General features: G+C 37.8%; 2 protein-coding genes across 12 annotated transcripts in view; both read left to right on the forward strand.

The window, feature by feature from the left end:
* hoxb3a (homeobox B3a) overlaps positions 1-9,538 on the forward strand; it is a 50,611-nt gene extending 41,073 nt beyond the window's left edge. For 9 of the 11 annotated variants that reach the window (XM_059551915.1, XM_059551968.1, XM_059551906.1 and 6 more), the window contains 3 exons: positions 1,016-1,082; positions 6,964-7,558; positions 8,273-9,538. In XM_059551915.1, the coding sequence (XP_059407898.1) occupies positions 7,072-7,558; positions 8,273-9,033 (1,248 nt within the window). In that variant the 5' untranslated portion in view covers positions 1,016-1,082; positions 6,964-7,071 and the 3' untranslated portion in view covers positions 9,034-9,538. Of the gene's footprint in view, positions 1-6; positions 232-1,015; positions 1,083-3,454; positions 4,213-6,963; positions 7,559-8,272 lie in introns of those variants that run through there. The other 2 variants (XM_059551985.1, XM_059551995.1) reach the window with 2 other exon arrangements.
* A 1,880-nt stretch (positions 9,539-11,418) lies between these two features.
* On the forward strand, positions 11,419-15,691 carry hoxb2a (homeobox B2a). Its single transcript, XM_059552029.1, has 2 exons — positions 11,419-13,511; positions 14,414-15,691. The coding sequence occupies exons 1-2, from the start codon at positions 13,016-13,018 to the stop codon at positions 15,145-15,147; spliced, it is 1,230 nt and encodes a 409-aa protein (XP_059408012.1). The 5' UTR covers positions 11,419-13,015; the 3' UTR covers positions 15,148-15,691.
* Positions 15,692-25,922: the final 10,231 nt, after the last annotated feature.

A 25,922-nucleotide genomic window follows, 5' to 3' on the forward strand; every position in this document is an offset into this window, starting at 1 on the left:
CTCGTTTTGATTTATGTGTTTGGGGTAGCTGTCATGAGCCGGCGAACGAAACCGTCCAACGTTTTTATTCCACTTTTAATAAGCGCTGCTATGCAGACCAGCAAGGCCATTTCATTCCATTTCTGTTCAGGCCATCGCCTACTGTATATATCCATTTTCGGTCCTCCAGGGCACCCGTTTGGATTAAGGACTGTGTTTATCAAGTTTATGGGCGGATTTTATACCAGAATGGTGGGGCTTGCGCTTCATGATTTTCTCAATGGTCTACGAGCGTTGTTGCATGTCATATTTAATCATTTTCAACATGTTTCGTAATTTGTATGATTTATATGACGATTGTTTTTTAAAACGTTTAATGCTATTATTATTATTATAACTAATATTGCTATTACTAGGCTATTGTTATTATTGTTATTGTTATTGTTGTTGTTGTTATGCCATTATCTGTTTATCTGTTTTTTTTTTTTTTTTTTGATTGTCTGGGTATGTTATGTAACTATAAATGATTAAATATTGCAGAACAGAAAACTAGGCCATTCATTTTCACAAGGCCAAGAGAGCTTGTTATGCTGTTAAACACTGACGAAGAAATGTAGTTTAACTACTGATTTTCAGTATCACGTGTTTATTCCTTTATACATCTGTATATTTATAGTGTTTGAATAAGAGCGCTTGCATGGTTTGGATTTTCAAATGACCCTTCATGCTGTCAGTAAATCCGTTAGGAAGGCCAAAGGTTCTGTTTTAAATTATTAGAAATATCATACTTAATTCAATACATGTTGAAAATCAATAGAAGTAGGGACTTTGGGATACAGCGTAAATATTTTCGTTGGCCTCGAATTTCTCTCTGTATTCCCGAACATAATTTAAGGTTAACATGTCGTTCAACAGTGGCCAGCCATCAAATTGTCTTCGAGGTCAGTTTCTCTACATGAGGTCTGATGTCCTCTATTGGATTTTTGGCGACCCCGTTTTGATTGCATCTCTCCCTTTTCTGTTCCTCTACTTACAGTTCCTTCTCGTTATCAAGAAGTTGTATCCCTACATAAAATCTAGAAGTGATAAAGGACAATATCTCGGTAAGTGATTCAACCTTTTTTTCACTTGACAGTGATTTATACCCTTTGGTTATGTTTTAGGGAAGAGACTATTTTCTTTTTTTCAATTTCGATATTTATTAATCATTAGTATTATTATTATGAAATCTGAATGTATATTTTTAATGATACAATTAATAAAACAAATGTGAAAATTCGCATGCTTTATTAATTTTTTTTAATTTCAAAGACATTTTCATACAATGAAACATCAGAATTTGCAATAGCATGTAATAGTTCCATACAAATGCATGATTGATTGCATATAATGAACCTAATTTTTGATGGCAATTATACCTTTGCATACTAGGGGAACAAATTTCATAAAAAATGTACAGGCCCATGTGCAATAGGCTATATTTATAGATGCGCATCGTGTGTGCTGCATCCACATTGTTTTTGAAATGTATACAAAGAATGTTGCAATTAGAAAAGTAAAAAAAGAAAGAAAATAACACTTAATGCTTAACTGATACAGTCTATGGAATCTGCATTGCAGTGGTATAGCAGTACAGTGATTTGGATGGTGATTGCGTACTTTTTTTTTCATTTTTGGGGCTGCTCATGCATAACATTTATTTGCAGAGTCTTTGAAAAAAATCGTTTGACACCTTAAATAATTGCTAAGCAAACGGTGACTCGCAGCTCACAATAAGTCCCACGCTAAAATAACATTCACAACACGTTTTTGCCATGTAAATAAACATCCAAACAACAACATTAACAGCAGCTCATTAATTGTTTTGCCAAAAGGCTACTGGAGCTAATTGTTGTGTTGTTGTATGCCATATATTAGTTTCAGGGGCACAGAAATCTGAAACAATATATAAATAACATCCATTAATGGCAAAAACAAAAAACAAAAAAAATGTTAAGACCAATGTCGTATCAACGTAACACGATTTCCTCTTTAAATTGTTCATGCAGTACTAATTGTAATTGACAATGCAAAGCGCGAAAACCTTTTTTTTCTTTTCATATAAAATAAAATACTCCATACAGCTGCGTAAAACCTAATATGTAAAATCTATACAATTTTAATACTTCTTTAATATCCAGTTTCAACACAGACATACATTAGACGTTTCGAGCTCGAACTCATTCATTTTAATTTCAAAAAGGAGTATCCAGGGATCCGCGTGAAGTATGACAGATTGTCCAGAAGTGTAGTTTTGTTTATGGTTTCTCGAGATGCACATCCATGGAAATTATGTACCAAGGCTGCGGTGTGTTTTTTTTTTTTTTTTTTTTTTTTTTTTGCTATTCCATTGGAAAATAAAGATAAATGTAACATCCATCACCGCGCAGCTCAAAATGCTGTCCTGTTTGAAAATTACCAATATGATTTCCAATCCATGAAAACCAGCATGCCATAATCCGAACTGTCACATTCGTCCAACTGTCTGAAAATAACAGTTTGTTAATGTTTATATCACAGCTGAAAGATGGCGAAATGGAAGAGTAGAAAATGTGTTTTCTGCATTTCGTTGCCTCAGCCCACGTGTTAGTTAATTAGTGCCCTTTTAAGTGGCTCCCCTTTGGATCCTTTTAGCAAAGGTTGCAAAATAAGGAACAATGCCGTTTAGTAAAAAGTTGCAGACACCTACATTTTTGCCTTGTGCCTTCCTCCCACACCGTTGGTGATGCTCTCTATTCAAGCACCTAGAAGAAATGCATCTTTTTAAAGTTGCCTGTTTACAGCTGCCGGTGTATGGTGGAAGTCATAAATCTTACGTAGCCATAAACGACGGGGGTAGTGTCCTGAATAATAAAAATAGAGAGGGAGAGTAAGAGAGAGAGAGGGAGACGTGGTGTTTGGCTTAAGGAGAGAGAAGTAGCAATATCTCTTGAACACCTTCGTGGTGTTTTTTCTTCTTTTTCTTTTTTTTCCATTTTGCTCCCGCGCAGGCTTTCTTCCTCGTTTCCTTTACGCGTTTTTCCATTCTGTCCTCCACCCTTAAAGGATATGTTGATATTTTTTGTCCTTTTAGTAGCCTGCAGTAAAAACAGAAGAAACTCTCTCGTCTGTTTTTTTAACGTGCACGCGCCATCCATGATACTCGCAGAACTTGTGTGACCAGGACTCGACAGAGCTTCTTAATATTTAAAAAAATCTTTCTTTTTTTCTTTTTGGTGATTTGTTTTCACACCCGTCCCTCGGGTCTCAAGTCCGCCTGTTGTCTGCTCTCTTGTTCTTAAACCCCCACCTCATTTGGTTTTATATTTTGCGCATAAGTTATTATACTAGTTGGGTGTGTTGGCAGGGATGTGATGAAATATTAACAATACAGATATAATGTTGTTTCTGCCTCAAGCTAGAGGCAAACCAGTGTTGCTTACTTCCTGGTAATTTAATATACACCGGTAGAGTAAGAGAGGGAGAGAGAAATGGGTTTTCTTTGCTATAGTTGCCTATTAAACAATGTTACTAGAGAGTTGAATCACACAAGTGAAAGAGACTCGGAAAAAAATAACTCTTCAGCTTCCGTTATAGACCCTTATCTTGTCCCGAGTGCCTGCAATTAGCATAAGTTTTCACTGGTGACGCTGTTTGATGGGGATTAACGCTTGCGCCTCTCACATCCAGCCTGCTCCGTTATTTCCAATAGCTGGAAAGGCCTGGTGTTGACTATATACAATAACCTAGCAAAGACGAGCAAATAATACTAGCAGACCCCGGGCCCCGACATGAGACGGGGAGATGTCACGGCGAACCGGGAGCCCACCTCGGATTATGATGTTCAATTTTGCGCCGTGAGGAAAAGGCGAGGGGAGATTGAAGGCGAAATCTGAGGCCATTGTTATCTGCGAGCAGGGCGTACCAGTCGACAGGGCGGCCAGGAGCAGCGCTGCCTGTCCATTTGCAGCCCCCCTCGCATACCTCAGATCTTTCATGCTAGACCGTCTCCCCCTTTCGCGAGCCGAGGGGAATCGTCCAGCAGCGCCCGCACTCTGGCGCGGGGCAGCCGTGCTCGAGATACCCGGCGTTTGACGCGCGCTGTCTGGCTGGAATATCGAAACTGGTATGAGCTTTGGGCTTTTTTATTGATTGCAGCGAGGCCGAATGTGGAAAATATGATGCCTGCCCGAGCGTCTCTCGTCAGAGGCTAAGGTAAGCTGGTCCGAAATAGGCTATCAGTTTGTGAATGGCGGTATGTGTGTCCTAGTGATTTATGACCGTATGACTCCAAACGCGGTTCAAGAAGAGTTCACAATGCTTTTCGCCTCCATTGGAGCTGGAGCTTTCTTTCCGTTACCTCTGAATAAATGCACACAAGATTGTGTTTTCTAGTCCTACCTTAACAAAGGAAATCATTTTTGGGGGATGTTTGTTTTCATATATGGCTTTGGTTGAAACGCGTACATTTCATTTTTCAAAACTGAGTAGTTGTTTTTACGTGAGCAAAAAAATAATATAATAAAAAAATTGCAGTGGTTAAATGTCGGTATTAAATATTCAAATGATTTTAACGATTTTTAGCAAATGCTTCGATTGGCACCATGGTGTGTTTTCATTTGATATTGAATTTGCACGTTCAAGGCCTATTCTTTCCGAATGCAAAGACTGTGGGTGTCTCTAATCGAAATTTTTACTTACTATATTTTTTGGGGGTTATATGTAAGCTATACTTTAGAAATGTAAAGAAATATCAGGTAACTTATTTTCGAATAGAAAAGATGCGCCCAAGCAATGTTATGTTGTTTTTGTTGACGTTTGGGTTGGTCTTGCTCCTACTACGTCCGCTCTCGAGTCCGTAATTGTGTTAGGGTTGGATCTACAGAAAAGTTGGTTATTGTGTTACCGTAACAAGAGGGCCAAGACATTACGTGTTCCATTTAATGGAACTGCGATATGATTTCATATCTATTATGCCTGTTTTTATATCCCCCTCTTCCTCTCCCCTTCCTCTCCCCTGAACAATTCCTTAGAGTAAATGATTAGGATTCCGGGCGTCCTCTTCGAAGATAAATGACCGACATTTGTGACGTGTTGAGACTGAGTCGATGTCCAAAAGCTGTAGCTCGTATTTGCGCTTTATACAACATTTATTTACAGATTAATTTCGAAATAATAGAATATTATTTGTAGGATTACAAATATATAAGGCAGAGAAGTGCATTTTATAATCAGAAAAGAAAGATTCATTCACCAATATTAACAAAGGATTTTTTTCTTAACGAGTTGAGCTTCTACAATAATGTATTTATGATCCATGGAGCTTATAATGTTGGTTCAAAATGTTATGGCAGCTTTCAAATGCTTTTCCTTTTGTTTTTAAACAAACATAAGAAAAAAATACACATACTGTTTTAGAACAATGTAATGTCAGGATGATTTATTCTGATAATATTTCAAAACCACATATGCTATTTTGTGGAACACTTTACTGCTATTATAGATAGATAGATAGATAGATAGATAGATAGATAGATAGATAGATAGATAGATAGATAGATAGATAGATAGACAAGTATGTCTATCTATCTGATAGACATACTTGTAAACCAGTATTATTCTTTATTTGACCAAATTAATATTTTTTCTTTTCTTTTTTTGGCATTTGATTTTCGCAACGAAAGCAAATAATTTAATTAATAAATAAGCACAATACTCTAAACAGAGTTTATGTAAAACATGCCTTCGTTATATATTTTCATGCATGTGTACGGTTTCCATCGAAATATAACACAGCCTTAAAATACAAATTTAGTCTTCCAGTCATTCTAGTAAATATATGTATCATAATACATGGTAAAATACACATAATTAATTTTAAATTCCCAGCTGAAGCATGCAATTTACAGCTATGGAGGAAGGACACGACATAATTACAAAAAATGTTTTGCCCACTGTTAAGTGAACTTGCAAAGTATCTGATAAAACCAAAGCCACAGTAGTCCTCCTAAAACATCTTACGTAATCTATTGGCTTCCCCTTAGCCATTTTAATAACATTTACTACCCAGGCGAGTGAGTGAGAATAAATGCCAGGTGCCTGTAAGTGTTTGAGTGATCGTTTTCGCCCGGTCCTCTCAGCAACCCCAGAGCCAAGCTGCGAGGTCTTGAGCTTTTTAAAGGGCTGGATTTGTCTATTTCGGTCCAGCGACCATTATGAATAACACCGACCGAAGCTTCCGGGGAAGCTTTCCCTATGCGTTCATAAAGACCAGCAACAAAGTTAAAGAAACACAATGCCGGTTTGTCAGGTTTTAATGTTGCCCAAATACGTTTGTTTGTAACTGGAGAAAGCCCTCTAAAGACGGCCTTTGTGGCAGAAGCAAGAGCTCTCATATGTCCGCGGAGCTCGCCTGTATTGTCATTTTTTTTCTTTTAATAACGCTGTGCTGTGTTTTATTGTGTATTCAGTCCTGTTTTAATTGCAGAAATTAAATGTATATCTGAAATGTTTTTACACAATATCAGAAGCTCAGAATCACGCCCTAGTGTCAGCAATTATCTACCAATAACACATCAACATTCTTATAATAGGAGAGAATTTATTAATATTTATTTATTTATTCTTGCATATCAGAAAGAACAACGACCACAACACAAAACATTTATTTAAGGGACAGAAGCATGATAGATCTGTATTAAAATGTTCAATTTAAATAACATTCAGTAGAAACAAAAATGTAATGAAACAATTTTGATTAAATGTAGTCTTCCAGTTCGAGCCCTTATGTGTGGTTTGTTATGATGTGCACAAGAGAGAAAGTGGGGGAGAAAAAGAGAGGGAGAGAGAGAGAGCATCTGCAGGCTGCGTTGTGGGAACATGCTATTCATGTCATGGCGTCTTTCAGTGCAGTAAGATGGATTTACCTCGCGCCCCTCTTATTATGTGCCTCTTATAACCTTTCAGGTCAGCTTCCAAGAGGCCATTGGAAAGAGACCGTCACGTGACATCTAGTGCCAATGTTCTTCCAGAAGGTCGTCAGGACCCTGGTAGCCGGTAACTCGATTTTTGGAAATGCAGAAAACGACCTACTACGACAACTCGACACTTTTCGGAGGATACTCGTACCAGGGGGCAAACGGTTTTGGTTATGATGCCCCGGCACCAGCCTTCCAGAACTCAGCGCATCTTGAGGGTGACTACCAAAGGTCTGCATGCTCCCTACAGTCGCTCGGCACCAGTGCACCCCCACAGCCTCAGCATGCCAAGACGAAAGAGCTTAATGGCAGCTGCATGCGGCCCAGTCTGCCACCTGAACATCACCCACCCCCCCAGGTTTCCCCTCCTCAGAACGCTGTAAACGTTGCTGCCTCAAATGCCACCCAGCAGCCAGGCGGCAGCAGTGGTGGTGCCGGCAGCGGGGGCACAGCCAAATCATCATCCAAGTCATCCTCTCTAGCCCCAAACCCAGCTCTTACGAAGCAAATCTTTCCTTGGATGAAGGAGTCACGTCAGAACACCAAGCAAAAAAACAGCTCCCCTAGTGCAAGCTCAGCTAACGGTGTGTTTGCCAAACCCCCTCTTCTCTTCTCTTCTGTTCTGTTCTCTCCACTTCTCACCCTTCTTGACCGAGACAGATGTTGGCCAACATTATTAGCTTGAAATGGGATACATTAGGGGTGGGACTAAATCAGACCATGCTCATTTAAAATGTTTCAGTATTTTTAGCGATTGGATGTTTAACAAGGGCACAGGCCAGTTTATTTCAATGTATTGCACAACCAGAATAAGTCTCAGAATTGTGATGATTATGTGATGACACACTGAATATTTCTGACTATGAAAGTGTCAGCAGATGAAAAAAAAAATCAGTACACAATGATTATTGTTCAGATTTTAGATAACAGCTATGCCACATCACTTGTCATACATAATAATCATGTCCAGATAACAGAAGGTTTATCCCGCAAGCCTCTGAATCTGCATGTAGAGTTTCTATCTTAATTCTTCCAGTAAACCATTCAAAAGACAAACCATGTAGCAAACACACCGTTGCCTAGTGCAGAGTATGAATCTGGCCCTGGGCTTAAGTTGTAATGTGATTTACATACACAAGGTCAATGTTAGGGCATGCGTCTCTTAATAAATGCCAAAGTTATGAAGTGTTGACAACCAATATCAGGGGGATAAGTTTTTCATGGCTGGCTTTATTAGTGGGAACGATGCATTCAATTTCCGTGTGGAGTAATTATGTTTTATTTCATTCTCACCCCAGCGGAGAGCAGCGGTGGTGAGAAAAGCCCTCCGGGTTCTGCAGCTTCCAAGAGAGCACGCACTGCTTACACCAGCGCTCAGCTGGTGGAGCTCGAGAAGGAGTTTCACTTCAACCGATACCTGTGCCGGCCAAGGCGCGTGGAGATGGCCAATCTGCTCAACCTTAGCGAGCGGCAGATCAAGATTTGGTTCCAGAACAGGCGGATGAAGTACAAGAAGGATCAAAAGGCGAAAGGCATCGGCTCGTCCTCAGGGGGGCCGTCCCCCACAGGAAGCCCACCTCTCCCAATGCAGTCCTCAGCTGGTTTCATGAACTCTATGCACTCAATGGGCAGTTATGATGCTCCCTCCCCACCATCTTTTAACAAGCCGCATCAAAATGCATACGCCATGTCAACAGCCTATCAGAACCCAATGAAAGGTTGCCCCCCCCAACAGAAGTATGGAAACACTGCACCGGATTATGACCCACATGGGCTACAGGGTAACAGTGGCACCTATGGGACACCAAACATGCAGGGTAGCCCCGTGTATGTGGGAGGTAGCTATGTTGATGCCATGCCTGCCACTGGGCCTTCTATATACGGCCTCAATCACCTACCACACCACCAGTCGGCAAGCATGGACTACAACGGTGCCACGCAGATGCCGGCAAACCAGCACCATGGACCGTGTGACCCACATCCGACATACACGGATCTGTCTGCGCACCATCCTTCTCAGGGTAGAATCCAAGAAGCACCCAAGTTGACTCATCTGTAGCAGGTTTGGACAAAAAAACAAAACAAAACAAAAACGAAAACTAAGAAAAAAAAAGTCAAGGAAGACAAGACGAAACAGACTAACCCATGGGGCGATGCAATGGGGTTGAAAAAGATGATCCAGTGGTTTCTTACCATGACTAGAGCACCGGTTTGTGTCAATGTTGTCCTTCCATTCATATGTGAACATACCTGAATTTAGTATCCATAGGTCTAAATACCCCTTTAAAATGGCACACTTCATGAACAGTGGCTAGTTTATGCCAAGGAATAGACTGTCTAGCTGTATGACCTCATTACATCATCCTAAATGTTTGTGTACTCCTTCAGCATTATCGCTGCATTCCTCACACTTCGGAGGGCGGTACGATATAACTCACTTTCAAACTTACTGGTGCAAGAAAACCACTGGATTGTTTTCGTCCACCACCCTTATTTCACATACCTCTTTTTTTAAAACGTCTCAAAGAAAACCAGTCGATTTTTTTATTAACTTGTTCCCAAAACAGCAACAGACTGGCACCTTGTCTTTAGCAAGACACGTTGATCAAATTATTCATCATCTCTTTTAAGACCGTTTTACACTATGCTACCTATCACTATTAATGTCAAAAAAGTCAAATCGAGTAAATAAAAGTCAATCGAGTTTTGTTATGGCTTTGACACAGGGTAAAAAAGAAGAGTTGAGAATACTAGTAAATTAAAGTTCATTCCCTCCTTCTCAACTCGCTGCCCCTCCCTCCCTCCCCCTCCCTCTCCCTTACACTCCTTCCCAAGTTCTTTATCTTTCCCAATCTTTGGGTTCGCCTACATTAGTCCAAACTAATATGAAAGGCCCATATTTTCTCATGTCTTGACTTAACGTGGAAACAGGGTATATTTGAACAAAAAATGCATGTCCGGGAAACCAAGCTAGGGCGCAGACGTCTTTGTTTACGCCTAATGCGCTCTCGTCTGGGCATCATTGTTGCACTTAGAGTTTACATTTAATGGCTGAGGAAGAAAAGTAAATCTTATTTTGAATCGGAAGACCTTCAATCAGCGTCTTTCGCTAAGTGTGTTCAAGTGAACATTCATAAATATATATTTATTTGTTATAGCCAGTTTAAATACTTTCTTTTTTGTATTATTTATCCCCATGTATTTATATCGATAAAATGTACTTTTTTAGTATCTACCTGTTATGAAAAGACGCTGTGTTCTTGTCATTGTAACAAATTAATTTTTAGTTCTTGTATTTTAGAGATATGTAGGTTTATGTTACCCTTGTATAAATAATGTCTTGACTTGTACAGGGGCGCAAGAACGGAATCAAACCGTTCCCGCATAGTCGAGATTTAGACGAAATACTAGCGAAACATTTTGAGAACTTCATTTGTCCTTTGTAACTACTTTTATTTCCTTGTTAAGAGTTGGTTGTTGAACAATTCTTTAATAAAATGTTATGTTATTCATTTCCACTCTAGAAGTTCATGAGTTTACCAAACAGACTCACACGATTATACAGGCAAAGACTGAAGGGGTGGGGGAAGGGGTTTCTCAAGGCCTGTGAAAGAGCCCTGGAGGCCGCGCCTGCGATGGTCACGTGGATGGAGTCCAATACAATCGTCGAACACTATTCTTGCTGGTTTTACAATTAAAACAAATGATTACAAATAATCTCAAGTTTAAAGAAGAAAGATACAGAAAATAGATGACTAATCATCGATTATTGTAGGGGGGAAAGGGCTGCATTGCTGTCTGTGCTCATTTATTAACAACAAATTAGATTTTTAGCATGCCTAAGCTTTAGACAAATCTAAACAAAGAAATTCGGAACCGCGTGAATACAAAATAAACAAATATTACAACAACGGTGATATCATGAAATAATTTCCATGCATGTACAAAAATGTAACTACACCAACGGCGTTTAGCGGGTTGCGTTTACATCTGATTTCCTCAACATGTGTTTGATTGGGAACGTTTTTTAAGGTTACAGACATTTATACTACCTTGATGTGTCTAATTATATAACTAAAAACATCAAAGCTATCATCAGAATAAAACAGGGCAAAAGAAGCCAATTTTGCATTTTAACCTAATACACAGATAATATACAGTCACATGAAGGTAGTCGAACGTATCAAACAGTCAGGTACTCATACATTTACATGCATTTTAGATAGATAGATAGATAGATAGATAGATAGATAGATAGATAGATAGATAGATAGATAGATAGATAGATACAACATAGGAGATATCTTAAGAAATTAATTAAAAACCGCTGTCCTCAGATGATTTAAATCCATTTAAGCATTTAACGCAAATAGTTATTCTTGGACGACTTGAATATTATTATTATTTTCCAGGGACAAAACAATAAAATAAAATAAATAAATCCAGTTAAAAAAAGGATCACTTGACATTTTTTATGCTATACTGTCCGAGTAGCCTAAGTAACATAAAAACCTTCAAACAATAAATAAAAAGAAAGATTATCAGTGCGTCCCAGTCCCTCGCAGGCAGCTCCGTTCTGTAAAGCGGGCCTTTTAGATTGACCCCTTTCCGAAGTGCCCGCGGTCTACGGCTTACTTTGTATTTCCTTTAAAATTCCCAGACACCCACACACGGTTACATCCTATCTGTTCCCACTGTTCTTTTAGACAAGAAAAACGACGAGACGAAGCTCGGGCTGCAAATCCGAAAAACTGTGAAGTCAAATTCAGAATACAGTTGGCTCCAACACCGTTTATTCTCTAATCCTATCGATGCGACGCGCCAATAGAATGTATCCAATGCAGAAAAAAAAATAATTCTGGGGGAAAAAATCCACAAATCTACGAGGGAATAATGGGGGTTTTCTTTGTTGTGATCTTGGAGGAAAAAGGCGAATTCTTGAGGGTGGCTGCTGTCAAGCGCTTTGCTGGCGAAAAGATTGATCACCTTTGCTGCCTCTCTACTCCTGCTCTAAAAATATCTACCCCCTTTTCCCATTCGTTTTAAACTTTGACGCAACCAATTTTGCTTAGTTTTTCATCAACTAACATTATAATGTTGCTTTCTTCGTCCATAGAAATTCAAGTAAACACATAAGCAATTTCTATTCTGACCGCGACCTCAATATGAACTTTTGGTTGTTGTCACAGTCAACAAATGTTTCACACACACCGCTAACAAACTATTTTTTCGTGCGTTATAATGCGTGTCACCTGCACCTTCATTTTAATAAATAAGCAAAATATTTACAAAAAAATATTATTTTACAATTCTCTGACCTAGATTTAGTGCAAACTTACGCGCTTTAAGGTCCCAGTTTTCAGAAATTCTTCAGAGGCTGTGTTAAAAAAAATAAATAAAAATAATTAAAGGTAAACCCCAAAATAATGTATTTGTATCGTAATGAGTTGAATCTCATATTCGGCAAATGTGGCCGACACTCTCATCATCACTCTTGTACATTCTTATTTATGTGCTTGATAAAACAAATATTTCTACACCTACCTACATCTCTTGTCTGTTACACTTGTCAAAAGTTTTAAGATTAATGACCACTGATTGTAAATATGCAAGAAGCCATATTGTGGATGTACTTATCAGGCAAGGCCTGTGAATTACATCACCGGTAGTTCTGCATTTGGATTGTTATTGTCTAACATAAGAGGCCTGCACGACCTCTCACGACAAAACAAGACTGTCCGAACACATGGCAGCCGAGATCCTTTTTTTTATTATTTCGTCCGTGTTACAATAAGAACTGAATTATAATACCCTGCTGTATTTTATCAATCCAGAAAAATATTGCTTTCTTTTGCCACCAGGCCCCGAATTACGATTGGCTGAGATGAGTCATGTGACCAGGAATTGGCTGCAATTTCGCCCATAGTCTTCAGTTTAGTAGACCCTGGTCCCCATACGCTAGTAATATCACCAATATACACAATTATTAAAGCCCGCAAATGCCGTCATAGCAGGAACGAAAAAAAATCCTAGCCTTTTGGATGTTATTTTTTGCGTATGTTGGTGTCGCTGGACGCCCTTTTTGCCCAGGCGAAGCGATGAATTTTGAATTTGAGAGGGAGATTGGGTTCATCAACAGCCAGCCTTCCCTTGCAGAGTGCCTGACGTCTTTCCCCGCTGTCCTGGAGTCATTTCAAACTTCATCAATCAAGGACTCGACAGCAATTCCACCTCCTTTCGAGCACACCATCCCTAGTCTGAGTCCCTGCACAGGCAACCAGGCGCGACCGAGGAGCCAAAAGCGAACTTCCTCCAATGGCCTCCAGCTTCGGACACAAACAGCACCGCCGACGCAGCACCAGCAAGGCCCGGCTCCGCTGTCGGGTGGCGCGCCCCTGGCCCACGAGTTCCCATGGATGAAAGAGAAAAAATCCTCGAAGAAGTGCCCCAAGCCCGGAGCCACTGCTGCTGCAGCAGCAGCCTCCCCTTCTCAGGCATCCTCCGGCTACACAACCCTGGGACTGGAGTCCCCGACAGGTACGTTTATCAAAGCAGTGAACGCGTTTGTTCTGCATTTTGGACATTTTCCCCAGAATAATTTGGGAGTCGAATAGATGGCAATGTAGCTGAAACTCTATAGAATTTAACTGCCTGTTATTACAGCCTAAACAGAATTGTTACAGTGTGATTTCATATGCTTGGATTTTTTACGCAATTAAATAAAACAAGAAAACATCAACTGCTCTTTCAATTTGTTCTTTGTCCTATTCTTTTTAATGTGATGTAGCTACGGCATAACCTGCTTTGGATGGGCTAGCATTTGAGCTCTATATATTTAGGAATAATTGTATAATTTCATCTGATGTCTACATTTCAAGCATCATTAAGCATGCATGATTGTTGTGAATATGTATGTATATATATATATATATATATATATATATATATATACACACACACACATACATATATTTTAAACCCCGTCCCAGTAATGTCTTTAAAAGATAAAAAGGCATCCCCTCCCCCATTTCTTGGCACATATACAAAACTATTCTGCACATTCTATAAAGATTACGTTGCCATCCTGCAGATAGTAGATCTTGATCTATAATAACGATTTAATCGTAACTGATGTCATCTGAGACTCGATATTTATTCATAACCACGTTTCATGGCTTGGGGAGCCATTTTGGATAACAGTATATATTGTGGAAGCTGTGGAACTCAACAAAATATGGGGCTTGCTGAAATAACGCTTGTACACCACTCTGGTCTATTACCACAAGACATGCCTAACCATTGCAGTCACTGCTACATGACAAGCCCAAACCACATGGCTGTTCTGCACTGGGATTTTATTGTCATCTGGACAATTTCTCACATGATTTTCGATGACTTTGCCTTTTGTATGGGACTTATTTCTGTTTTGATTCTTGCAGAGGTTCAAGGTGTACTGGATAATGGCAGCGGTTCACGGAGGCTGAGGACCGCATACACCAACACGCAGCTACTTGAACTGGAGAAGGAGTTTCACTTTAACAAATACCTCTGTCGGCCCCGGCGCGTTGAAATAGCAGCACTTTTGGATCTAACCGAGCGCCAAGTCAAAGTGTGGTTTCAAAATCGACGCATGAAGCACAAAAGACAAACTACGCACCACCGGGACGGACAAGAAGGCGAGCCCAGCGGTTTTGAGCTACTGGAGGGAACCGAAGCTGCTTCACCGTATTCGAGCCAATCGTTGGAAGTATCTGGCTCCGGTTCTGCAGCAGCCTCCGAGAGTGAGACGTGCCCGACAGCCGCCTCCTACACGAACAGTGCGGACAAAAGCCAGCCCACGCCTGAAGAGGGCCAGGCGAACCAGTCGGAGCCTGCATCTGTTCCTGACACAGCGGTTCACTCCCCCCCGTATCCAACGCCTACTGCAGATAACCCCAGTACAATGGCTGAGGGCCGAGCAGCTGGGCCAGAGCATTCGTTCACAGAGCCGCAGGATGCCACCTCTCTACCCGATCTGAATTTCTTTTCGACAGACTCCTGCCTACAGATCTCGGACGCTTTATCGCCGAGTTTGCAGAGCTCACTGGACAGTCCAGTTGATTTCTCCGAGGAAGATTTTGACTTGTTTACGAGCACCCTTTGTACTATAGATTTGCAACATTTACAGTTCTGAACTGTTATGACAACTCAACGCATACAAGAACATTCGAACTCCATCTAATTGCAGTGTCATGAATGCATCTTGACCGCAACATTCCTATAATAAGATATTAAAAAGTGGAAAAAAATGGCGTGAAACAATGCCTAAAAGGAAAATAAATTGTTCATTATTTTGAAAATACGATGATGTAATCTTTTTGAGTACACATCGGGATGGCCCCTGTCGAAGTATCAGGTATTTTATTGCCTTTTGATTCTCGGATTTTAGTTCATGTCGACTAACAGATGAATGCTTGCGGACTTTTTCAGTGAAACTCAATCATTGGAATCTCAGGAATTGTGTCAGACATAAGGGTAGTTGAACTGCTTTTAGGAATTCTCCGAAGGCGGGCGTTGTCCCTGTTGAATAATTTTAGAACTAGTTTATTTATTGAGATTCTTTAATAGTAAATTTCAAATTTATTTATTGTACGTTATTTTCATAGTTGAAATAATAAAAAAAAGATAAAAATAAAAAAAAGTTGGTGGAGCGAGTGTGATTGATTTTCTAAGCTTTAATGAACTCTTTTTTTTTTTAAATGTGTAATATTTGAATGAATCAAGACGTTAATTTTAAGAATTAGTTTTTTTCCTTGGTATATGGTATATTGGGATGAAACCACACAATTCAATCCGCAGGTTGAATTAATGTTCGAAGAACGTTATTAAGCGCATATGCAAAAAAAAAAAATTCTTATAATACTAATTATTATTATTGTTGTTATTATTATTAGCCTATTATTATTATGTTACTATCATTATATTGTGATGAGAGACATTATGTCTTATTAGTAGGCTATTCTTACGATAAAGAGTGAACTGCATATGCTCAAGAAAAAAAAAGACACTAAACCTATAGTAAAATTTAAAATATATTTTTTAAAACACAAGCAATAAAAACTAATCTTTTTAAACAATGCAGCACAAACAGTGATTATCATGAATTTGAAATGAAAATGTAATACAATATATGCTATTTTTTTTTTTACAAAATCGGCTGTGGTTGATAACATGAGAGGTAAAAGCACGGATAATATTTATTTTTAGAAAAGAAGAAGAAAAAAAAAACAATCGTGGGATAATCTGCAGGAGGGTCAAGGCTTGACTGGGCTGTGGGCTCCCATGGCTGCACGCGCCCTGATGCAAAATGGCGCTCGAAACACAATGAAGGATATGAACAATAAAGAGGCAGCCATTATAGGTAGTTTAGGCTGCAGCTGCTAGCGGGATGCTCCGAGCTTGCTCGTTGTCAATTGAAAACATCAGTTTAGACAGACAATCCAGAACTGTATCAGTTAAATATATATATAATTTAATATCAATTATTAGACACCTAATTTAACAGCTATATCTGAGTTCTCATGTAGATCGTCTTACAACAACAGGGTGGTTGATAATAATAGTAATCATCATTATAATTCACATCCTTACTTTAAATTATTATAAGACTGTAAGAGTAAAACCACATGGTACCAAAAGCCCTTGATAAATATTATTGCCTATGTATGTTATTATCTCTATTTGTCTTTGACCCAGATATAATGTACACAATGTTTCCCTCACCCAGGTCAGACTTCTGTTATATCTCTATTATGAATGTGAAGCAGCAAGCAAAACAACATTTCAATGCAATTTAAATATCTGAATAGCTAGGTCTTTTTTTGCGTGGTTTACATGAGCAGTACCAGTAAATGACCCCCGTGTGTGCTGAACAGGTGCTCTACTCATATTACTGGAAAGGTGGATCTGGTCAGAGTAGCACTATATGGCAGCTAGAGTTTAACGCTGTGTCCGTACAAGAGCCACACACTGTATTAACACACTCACCAATATTCATCAGAAATACGGACAACTGAAGGATATCCAATCTCAAGCAAAACTTAAGTTTGCTGTTGTGTCAAGAGTAGAAGCGTGACATATGGATAAATAAAACGACAGATGTCTCTTGTGCTGATGAGTAAAAAAGGAGTGTATGTTTGGCTAGCCAGGCTGGCATCTTTCTCTAAATTTCAGCGTCCATTTCAAATCACCAAGTTTGATTTCCAGTATTCAGTTATTTCTGGTTTAGGTGCTGGATTGGGATTTCTTAATTTCCTGATGCCAGCATACACAGCACTCGTTAACTCTCTCATTTCAGACATCTGCCCTACTTCTGTTTAATTCACCTGAAACATCAACATAAACATTGTCTACCCTGCCCCGAGGCCACACAAGTTTGGTAAATATTATTTAAAAACTCCAGACGTGATTTTTTCCCCCCGTTAGCCTGATAATTTGAGGTGTGTCTGGGTCGTGTTTTATCTCAGTCCCTATGCTTTGCTTGGTGGCCTGCCAGCTCGTATTTATCAGCACAGCACTTTCTGTTTATACATTTCGCAGAGCACAGTACTTTGGGATGGTGAAATCTAAAATAAGGAGAGGTGTGGTGGCATAGGGATTTTCTCACATGAGAAAATGGGCCAATGTTTACAGTGGTGCATCCTGGGTAATGCAGTGCCTGAAGCAGTGGTGGGACTAGCCAAGATTAAAGTGGAAATGTCTACTGCCCTATTTCAGTCAAACCACCATGAAGGCTCAGTTTAATCACTGAAGTGGTTAGGAAACCAAAGTACTTTGTCATTGAACAACAACAATATCAATGGTAACAGCAAAACATTATCTTAGCTTATTTTAGAATGGCCTTATAAGACTTTACGGTTAGCAGTGTAAACACATCGTATTGGATTATGAGCTCTGTAAACAGCTCCCTTTGTGGTACCTCTTGTATTCATTTGTTTAGCAAAGACTCTTTGTTCATGCAAGCCTGCGACTACACAGCTACTGGTCATATGCTTATCAAATGAAACATTATAGCATCAATGTGGATCAAAACGGTAACTGCCGATTTAAAAAGAACCTCAAAGATATTAAAGCAATAATAACACTAAGATGCGCCTCTTTGTGCTCTGAAAACAAACAAGACCTGTGTGATTACAATGCCAACTGAAACCTCTCATGTGACATTTCATGACATGAAACATTTCTTACCTTGAGCAGTTCAATTTGCGGGACTTGTGTGGCATGCAGCCTTAGCACATTTTACTGAAAAACAAGACATCAATTTCACATAAAGTCTCAGTTTCCAAACATTAAGCCATTTTGTAATGTGTAATAGATCGTTTATGTACACTGAAGTAGATACAAAAAGAAACGTGATATTTTCCACATATATGGACATTTCAAATCTCATAATCATTATATTATGTTTGATGATGACATAATAAAGAGAGTAAAATATTAGAAAGCTTTGGTCTCTTCTATGTAAAGTATGCTGGGAATAGTAAAAGGAAACTGTACACAGTAGAAATAACGAAAACAAAGCTTTCGTGGCTTGTATACACACAAACCTAATTATAGCATTAGTCGTGTAACTATCTGCTAATAACTGCAACTCTCTTAAGGAAACAGAAACTGTCAATGACAAGTAAATAAAGTGATGGCCAAATAACAAGTCAGCCACTACAATAATATCAATTGTAATCTGAAAACTCAGTGGTTTACATTATCATTTAGTCTGATTGATCACCAATTCACGGAAATTAAGAACACACAGTTTTGATAGTGTTGAACCTTAAAGGGTTAGTTTACTCATTAATGAAAATGATGATGTGATTTACTAAAGTTGTTCCAAACCTGTATGAATTTCTTTCTTCTGATGAACACAAAAGAAGATATTTTGAAGAATGTGTGTAACCAAAAAGGTGATGGTCAAGGGGGACCAACAACTGTTTGGTTACACACATTCTTCAAAATATCTTCTTTTGTGAAACTCCTACAGGTTTGGAGCAATTTTGAGTAACGATCACAGAACATTTATTGTTGTATGTATGAAATATCCCTTTAAGTGAAACTGCTGATAAAACCAATTCACTCTCATGGCAATTTTTAACTTGTAGCTATTTTATGTTTGGGTAAATTGATGAAAAATTCATATTTGTAATTCATTGATATATTTTTGTACGATCTGCTTACACTTTGCCACAGGAGCCTAAAGGGGTTGGTTTGAGGTTGATTGTCATGCTTTCTTTATCTAAAAATCATGATTTCATACAAATCAAATTGTTAGAAATCATACAAAATCACTACCTCGTAAATAGTTTTCTCAAAAGATCTGCAGCAGTAACATCGGGCCAAGCTAAAATAGTCTGTAATAGACATCTCTTGCAGTATTCATTCCTTTTCAATGTTTAAACAATGAAAATAAAGCAATCCTTCAGCATGTTAACATTAGCAGTATGCCAAGAAAGCTCACTGAAAGCATGGTATACATTTCGAAATGTTTTCAAAAGACAGCGACAGCTGGTGATGCACAAAGAATGAGACGCCCTGTATATTAGCTCAAGACCTTGCATGTCTTTCTGCACCAACTTTATAAAAAAAACCCTACCCTGTTAAATATAAAACTGCTTTGACTCTGATATACTTGCAAAGTTTTAATCTAGTACTTTGTTAGTCTGTGATGTTTGCCTGTTGATTCACGTCATTAATGTTAGCACACCTGAATTTTCAATGACCAGAACTCTTAATGAGATTTATTATAAAAAATAAAAAAAAAAACATGGAGAAGGAATAAAGTCAATGACAAAAGCATTTGGAGAGCAGCATGATGAGATGCTACTGGAGTTTATGGCATGCTGAACACCTCCTTTAACAGCAGAATCAGAAACAGGCAAAAGCATATGCGCTTTTGTGTGCTTGAAGCAGACCCTTCACAGCTGTCCATATCTGCTCAGAGGGTGAGGGGGCATTCACTAACACTTGTACAGTATCTAACAGCAACACATTTTTACCCTTAACCCTGCCAACAAGAGAATGTGCAGACAATACCTTGGAGCAATCATGCTCTGTTCTGTTGCTATAGTAGACAAGGTGACAGCTTCAAGTCACCCAAAAACATAACGTATCCAGTGACATTCCATTGAAGGCAGCTCACAGGCCAAAGCAGGTGTGTACTACATGCTATCAGTCTTTGCACTGATTTACAGTAATAGCTAACTGCAATTTATTTATTTATTTATTTAACACTGAAATCAGGATTTTAGGTTAAACTGCATATGAATGTAAGGGAAGTGTATACATATTTGGTCCTGCAGCTGCTCACTATTGTTAAAAAAAGTTTACAACAAATTTAAGTAAATTTTAGCCCTGAAGTATGAAAAATGATTATGAAATTATTATTATTAATAATAATAATAATAATAATAATAATAATAATATAATAATATTATATAAAATATTAGCTAATAAAATCTACACACACACACACATATATATGCATAAAGTTTATAATGCAGTTTCTGAGCTAATATTAATAGAATAATAGGAAAATATGATTTTTGTTTTGTTTTTTCAGGAACAGCATTTCATTCTGACACTTTAGATTAACTGAATGCATCCTTGCTGAATTATAGTCTTTATTTTAAATAATGTTGTAGTTTCTTCAACTGTTTTCAACATTGATAATACAGTTTTTCTCCATCACTTTGGTACATTTCTCAGATCAGAATTGAAATTCTCAAAACTACCTGTTCAATTCTCACATCATTGTGTCACTTGTGCACATCAAAAAAGCAGTTTCTCATTTCTTTGAACAAGTTGCAAATGCTTTGGTACATCCATGCAAATGATTATGTACAATTCTCTGTTGTTTCCTACATTATCATTTGCTAATGTCATGTTGCTCAAAATGTATTGTATAGTTTTCTGTGCAATAGTCTTACCCCCCAAAACATCGGGTCTTTAGTTCATCGTATAAGTCATTAAATGCAAAATGGTTCATCTAGTTGTCATAAACTGCCAAGCACACTTTTTTTTACACATTATTAGACTTTTTGTAAATCTGGCATGAATGTGCAAGTGAATCTTTACTAATGAGGAGAATGTAGATGATAAACCATTTCTCTGAGGTTCATCTCATGAATCTTCAGTTAGAAAGCTTATACTGTATAGACAGAGGACAGCACAAGAGTTATACCTTCTGAAAATTGACTTATTTCCATCTTTGTGCCCATATTTATTTTTCCATTTCTATATCACAGTTTTTGGGTCAGACCACTAGTAAAAGTGTAACTGGGAATTCTATCCAGTCTCTTTCAATCAATATCCCACATACAGTAATGTGTAAATTTGTACTTTTGAAATGGATATATGGCATACATAAGCATATTGCATACTGTTCAATGTTGCCATAGTTTACATCATAACATCCCTCTAGAGTACACTGTTATATTGACAACATGACTAATCATTTTGACTGTCTTATCCGTAAACTATGACACAAGGACTTGTCATTCGATGGCACTGACATGTTCATTGACACAGATATTTATTTTTGAGCGATTAACTAAGAATTTTGAGCAAGAGACTGGCTTTTGCAGGTAATCCATGGTGTTTTGCTATTTGTACGAGTTGTTTTGAGAAATTCACTTATTGTTTTGCAAATTGTGAGTTTGATTCGAGAAATGTACCAAAGCGACTGAGAAAAACTGTAATAAGAAATGTTTCTTAAGGATAAACTCATCAGGTTGGAATGAGTTCTGAAGGATCGTTTGGCATGAGAATTCAAGGGATTGTTCCCCCCAAAATGAACATTCTGTCATTAATTACTCACCCTCATGTCGTTCTAAACCTGTACGTCCTCTGTTCATCTTCAGAACACAAATTAAGCTATTTTTTATGCAGTCTTAGAGCTACGGATATGAAAATATGGCGAAATATGGTAAAAATACATTCAGTGGATACTCTCCAAAATGGTGCTAGGGTGATGTGGAGGAGACAAATTGTTGAATAAAGTCATTCTTTTTGTTTTCTTTGTGTACAAAAAGTATTCCAGTAACTTTGTTAAATTAGGGTTGAACCCCTGATGTCACATGGATTTTTTCTACCGATCTCCTTGCTACGTTTCTGGACGTTGATCGTAAGGTAATTTCATTGCTGTCTATGGGAGAGCTCTCAGAATTCATCAAAATATCTTAATTTGTGTTCTGAAGATGAATGAAGGTCTTACAGGTTTGGAGCAACATGAGGGTGAGTAATTAATGACAGAATTTTCTTTTTTGGGAGAACTATCCCTTTTAGCTTTGCATCAAATATATTCTCAAAATAGAATTAAATAGAAAATGGTAAATGATATTCTATTTTATAACATTACCATTTTTACAGTAAGTTTTGGTCAAATAAATGCTGACCTGGTAAGCTACATATATATAGTAATTCTCTGCAAGGACTTTTTTGTAAATTGAGCTTCAGCTTTCTGTGGTTTTTCTAAGGGATCGAAAAGTGCACTATATTAATGCAATTTTCAAAATCTTCTAAAACGTGGAAGATGGAATATCCACTCAGAGAGTGCCTATCATATTCCATGGCTTTCTACACAGATAGCCAACCAATACGGTAAAGAGGTAATGAACAACATATAGAATGTCATGTGACCTCCTGAAAGCTTGGAATAGAAGCAGAGTGCTTTAGCCCACAGTGAGTACAGTATACTCACTTATCATATTTAGCTGCCTACGACATGTAAAAGTCACAATTTGTTTTGCCTCAATGAGGCACTGCAAATGTCCCAATCACACAAAGTAAATAACTGATTTCAAGGCATTTTATTGACATTATATAAATATGATAGTTTGTTATCTGTAGAGATGAAATGACAAGCATACATCAGTCATGCAGAATGAGAGATAAGAGCCCTGGATATTTATCAGTTCATCAAAGCAACAGCCGCTGAGTAAGCAGCATTACCCTCAGGCCACTCCATGAAGCTGTACATTGTGCATATTTACAATCTCGCAAAATTGTTTGTGTATGTGTGAGCACGCCAGATACACTCACAATCGAGCCAGCTAGTATGATTGACATGTAAGCTGTCAAACAGAAATGGACTCCGCACATACATTTCATCTTATAGCAGCATCAGTGGTGACTACGTGAGATGAAGGCGTACATTTACCAAATGTGTAACTTATCAATAGCTTAAACAGTCAAACTCAAGCTTTAGAGATGGTGAACTTCAAAATCAGTTGACCCAGCATGGTGCAGACAGAACATACTTGAGCCTTATACCTCAGCTGTCAAGAAACCAGGTCTGTGCATCGTGCAAAACAAAATATCAAATACAGCTTTTTGGGACAGTCATATTACACCCATCCATTAACGATGAGCACGCCAATAAGACTACCATAACTTACGTAGCATAATGTTGGCTGTATGAAATCTAAAAGGGCCTAAAAATGGAAATTTTGTCAAATTTAAAAATTATTTTTGAAAAACAATATTTTTTACCTTCTCAGAAATCTTTTTATTTTTGTTTGTAAAAAAAAAAATCCTCATATGATAGGTCTTAAATGTAATAATGCATGTTAAATGTCTGTGACCCCATGAAATGGCATGACAATTTAGACCAGTGACTTTATGAAAATGTGTGTGTACATATCTAGCAAAAGTACTTAAGATTTAGTCACACATGGGCAACCTCCACTTTGCTACTCAACCACCTGGAATGACAACACCTGCCCAGAAATTTTACATCTGATTTGCATATAGTTGACAAAGAGAGAGCACCCTATGACAGATTTGACAGCGAGAGGTTAATTTTACATAGGCGCATGGGGAGAAATGCTTAATGGTATGGGTATAACGATGTGTTGTGAAATTGAATAGAAATAGACAAATAATGTGGATACAGCACCACAAAAAACGACTTCATAATTGCAATTTTTGACTTGTGTTCCAGTTAAAATTTCTAAAACAAGATCATTTTAGTTGCTTGAGAAGCAAGACGATGATTCATGAAACTATAAACTATTGTTCCTGTGGCTCAATGGTGGAGCATTGTGTTAGAGTTCATGGATTCCATTCCCAGGGAACACACATACTGATACAAAAAAAATGTATAGCCTGAATGCACTGTAAGTCACTTTAGCGTCTGCTAAATGCATAAATATAAATGTAAACAAGATAAAAAAAAGTATATAAATGCTTTTCAAATAAATGCATATTATTTAATATGTTTACTAGAAAAATAAGACAAAAATAAAAATAAGGAACATGATTTTTCTGTGGTATTGTTTACAACAGAAGGCTAACATATTGAAGAAAAGGTGATGGTGAAAAGTTTTGAAAGTCTAGAGATGGATGTAGCAATATTTTTGATGTAGACAGAAAAACAGAATGATAAAGCGACAGATAGAATAATAGATAGAATGAAATAACAACAGAATGATAGATAGAACGATAAATATAACGATAGATAGATAGATAGATAGATAGATAGATAGATAGATAGATAGATAGATAGATAGATAGATAGATAGATAGATAGATAGATAGATAGATAGATAGATAGATAGATAGATAGATAGATTTCAAAGAATAAACATGATGTGATTTGGCTGAAGCATCTGATACTAACTTGAATGAGGACAACCCCTTACACGTGAGATTGTGACAGTCTAAACAACATCAGTCTACAGACCTCGCATGGCCTCATGTTCTCGGTTTGACCAAGAATAACCACCTGATTTCACACAAACTCTCATTTTTCTTTTTAGATACGCCTGTGGAGTACAGTATCTGAATCATGTCAGCAGATCTTTTGCATAGTATGTCGAAGAGGACATTAAGATGATTAATTGCGCCTGCATCTGCTAAATATTTGATTTATCGAATGCTATGGTAATATGTTTGCACTGGCAAATTAAGTGTGCACACATATTTAAACTGAATTTCTAAAAAGTGGAAAAGAGATTCAGACAAGACAGCTAGAGGCATGTATAGACAGACCTAACAATATGGATAGATATACTGCTCCTTCACTTTTGTGGTTGTTTGCATCAATGGATTAAGATTAATTAGATCACTTTGGAAGTTAAATTCAGACAAGCTACATGTCCTAAGTTTGTTTATTACACAATGACTTGGATAATTTAAGCAGATGGCTCATTTAACTTCTGTGCAGCATATGAAAATAAGGACATGACTGACTTTGGGTAGGTGTCACCCCACAAAGGATGGATGCAGGAGGAAAAGCAATTATTTGTATAGTGATTTTCTTAATATCCCACTTTACATGTACAATGGAAAAACCTAAATCTCCACCTACCTGCATAAATTATTCTGCAAAGCCGGTGTGTGTGTCAGTACTCTTACCTGACATCTCAAGTGATGACAAAGTGGAAGGGCGGTGGGTGAAGGACATGAGCCTGCTTTCAGAACTGAGAATTTTAAAAGGCCTGAGTTGACGAACTGTAAAAGGAAATTAATAATAACAAGATTTCCATTGTAATGTTATGGTTAACATGTGCAATTTGTACAAACTTTTAATGTTGATCATGTGGTGTAGAAAGAAGAAAGAAAACTACATTTGAATGGCTTCAAGGGCCATTCAATATGCAAGTTAATGACTTGGACATGCAAAAAATCTAAGGTAGTTATGATGGGAGACCCATTATTCTCATCTGCATTTTACGTTTTGCCTAGCAAAACAGCAAAGGAACTGCCAAAGCATACAAATTGGACAATAAAAATTATTTCAGTTTTAAGGTTTTATATACCTTGAGCAATACAATGACCTTCACAACTGTTAAATAATGTAGCATCATAACATACTTGTGCATAAGTCTCACTGGTTAAAGTGTAGGAGTCATTTTAGTCTCACAACTTGAGTGTTCAGAAACATTAAGCACGTGGCATGCAATGACGCCATTTAGA

Source organism: Carassius carassius, chromosome 1 (assembly GCF_963082965.1).
Source record: "Carassius carassius chromosome 1, fCarCar2.1, whole genome shotgun sequence".
NCBI classification, from domain to species: Eukaryota; Metazoa; Chordata; class Actinopteri; order Cypriniformes; family Cyprinidae; genus Carassius; species Carassius carassius.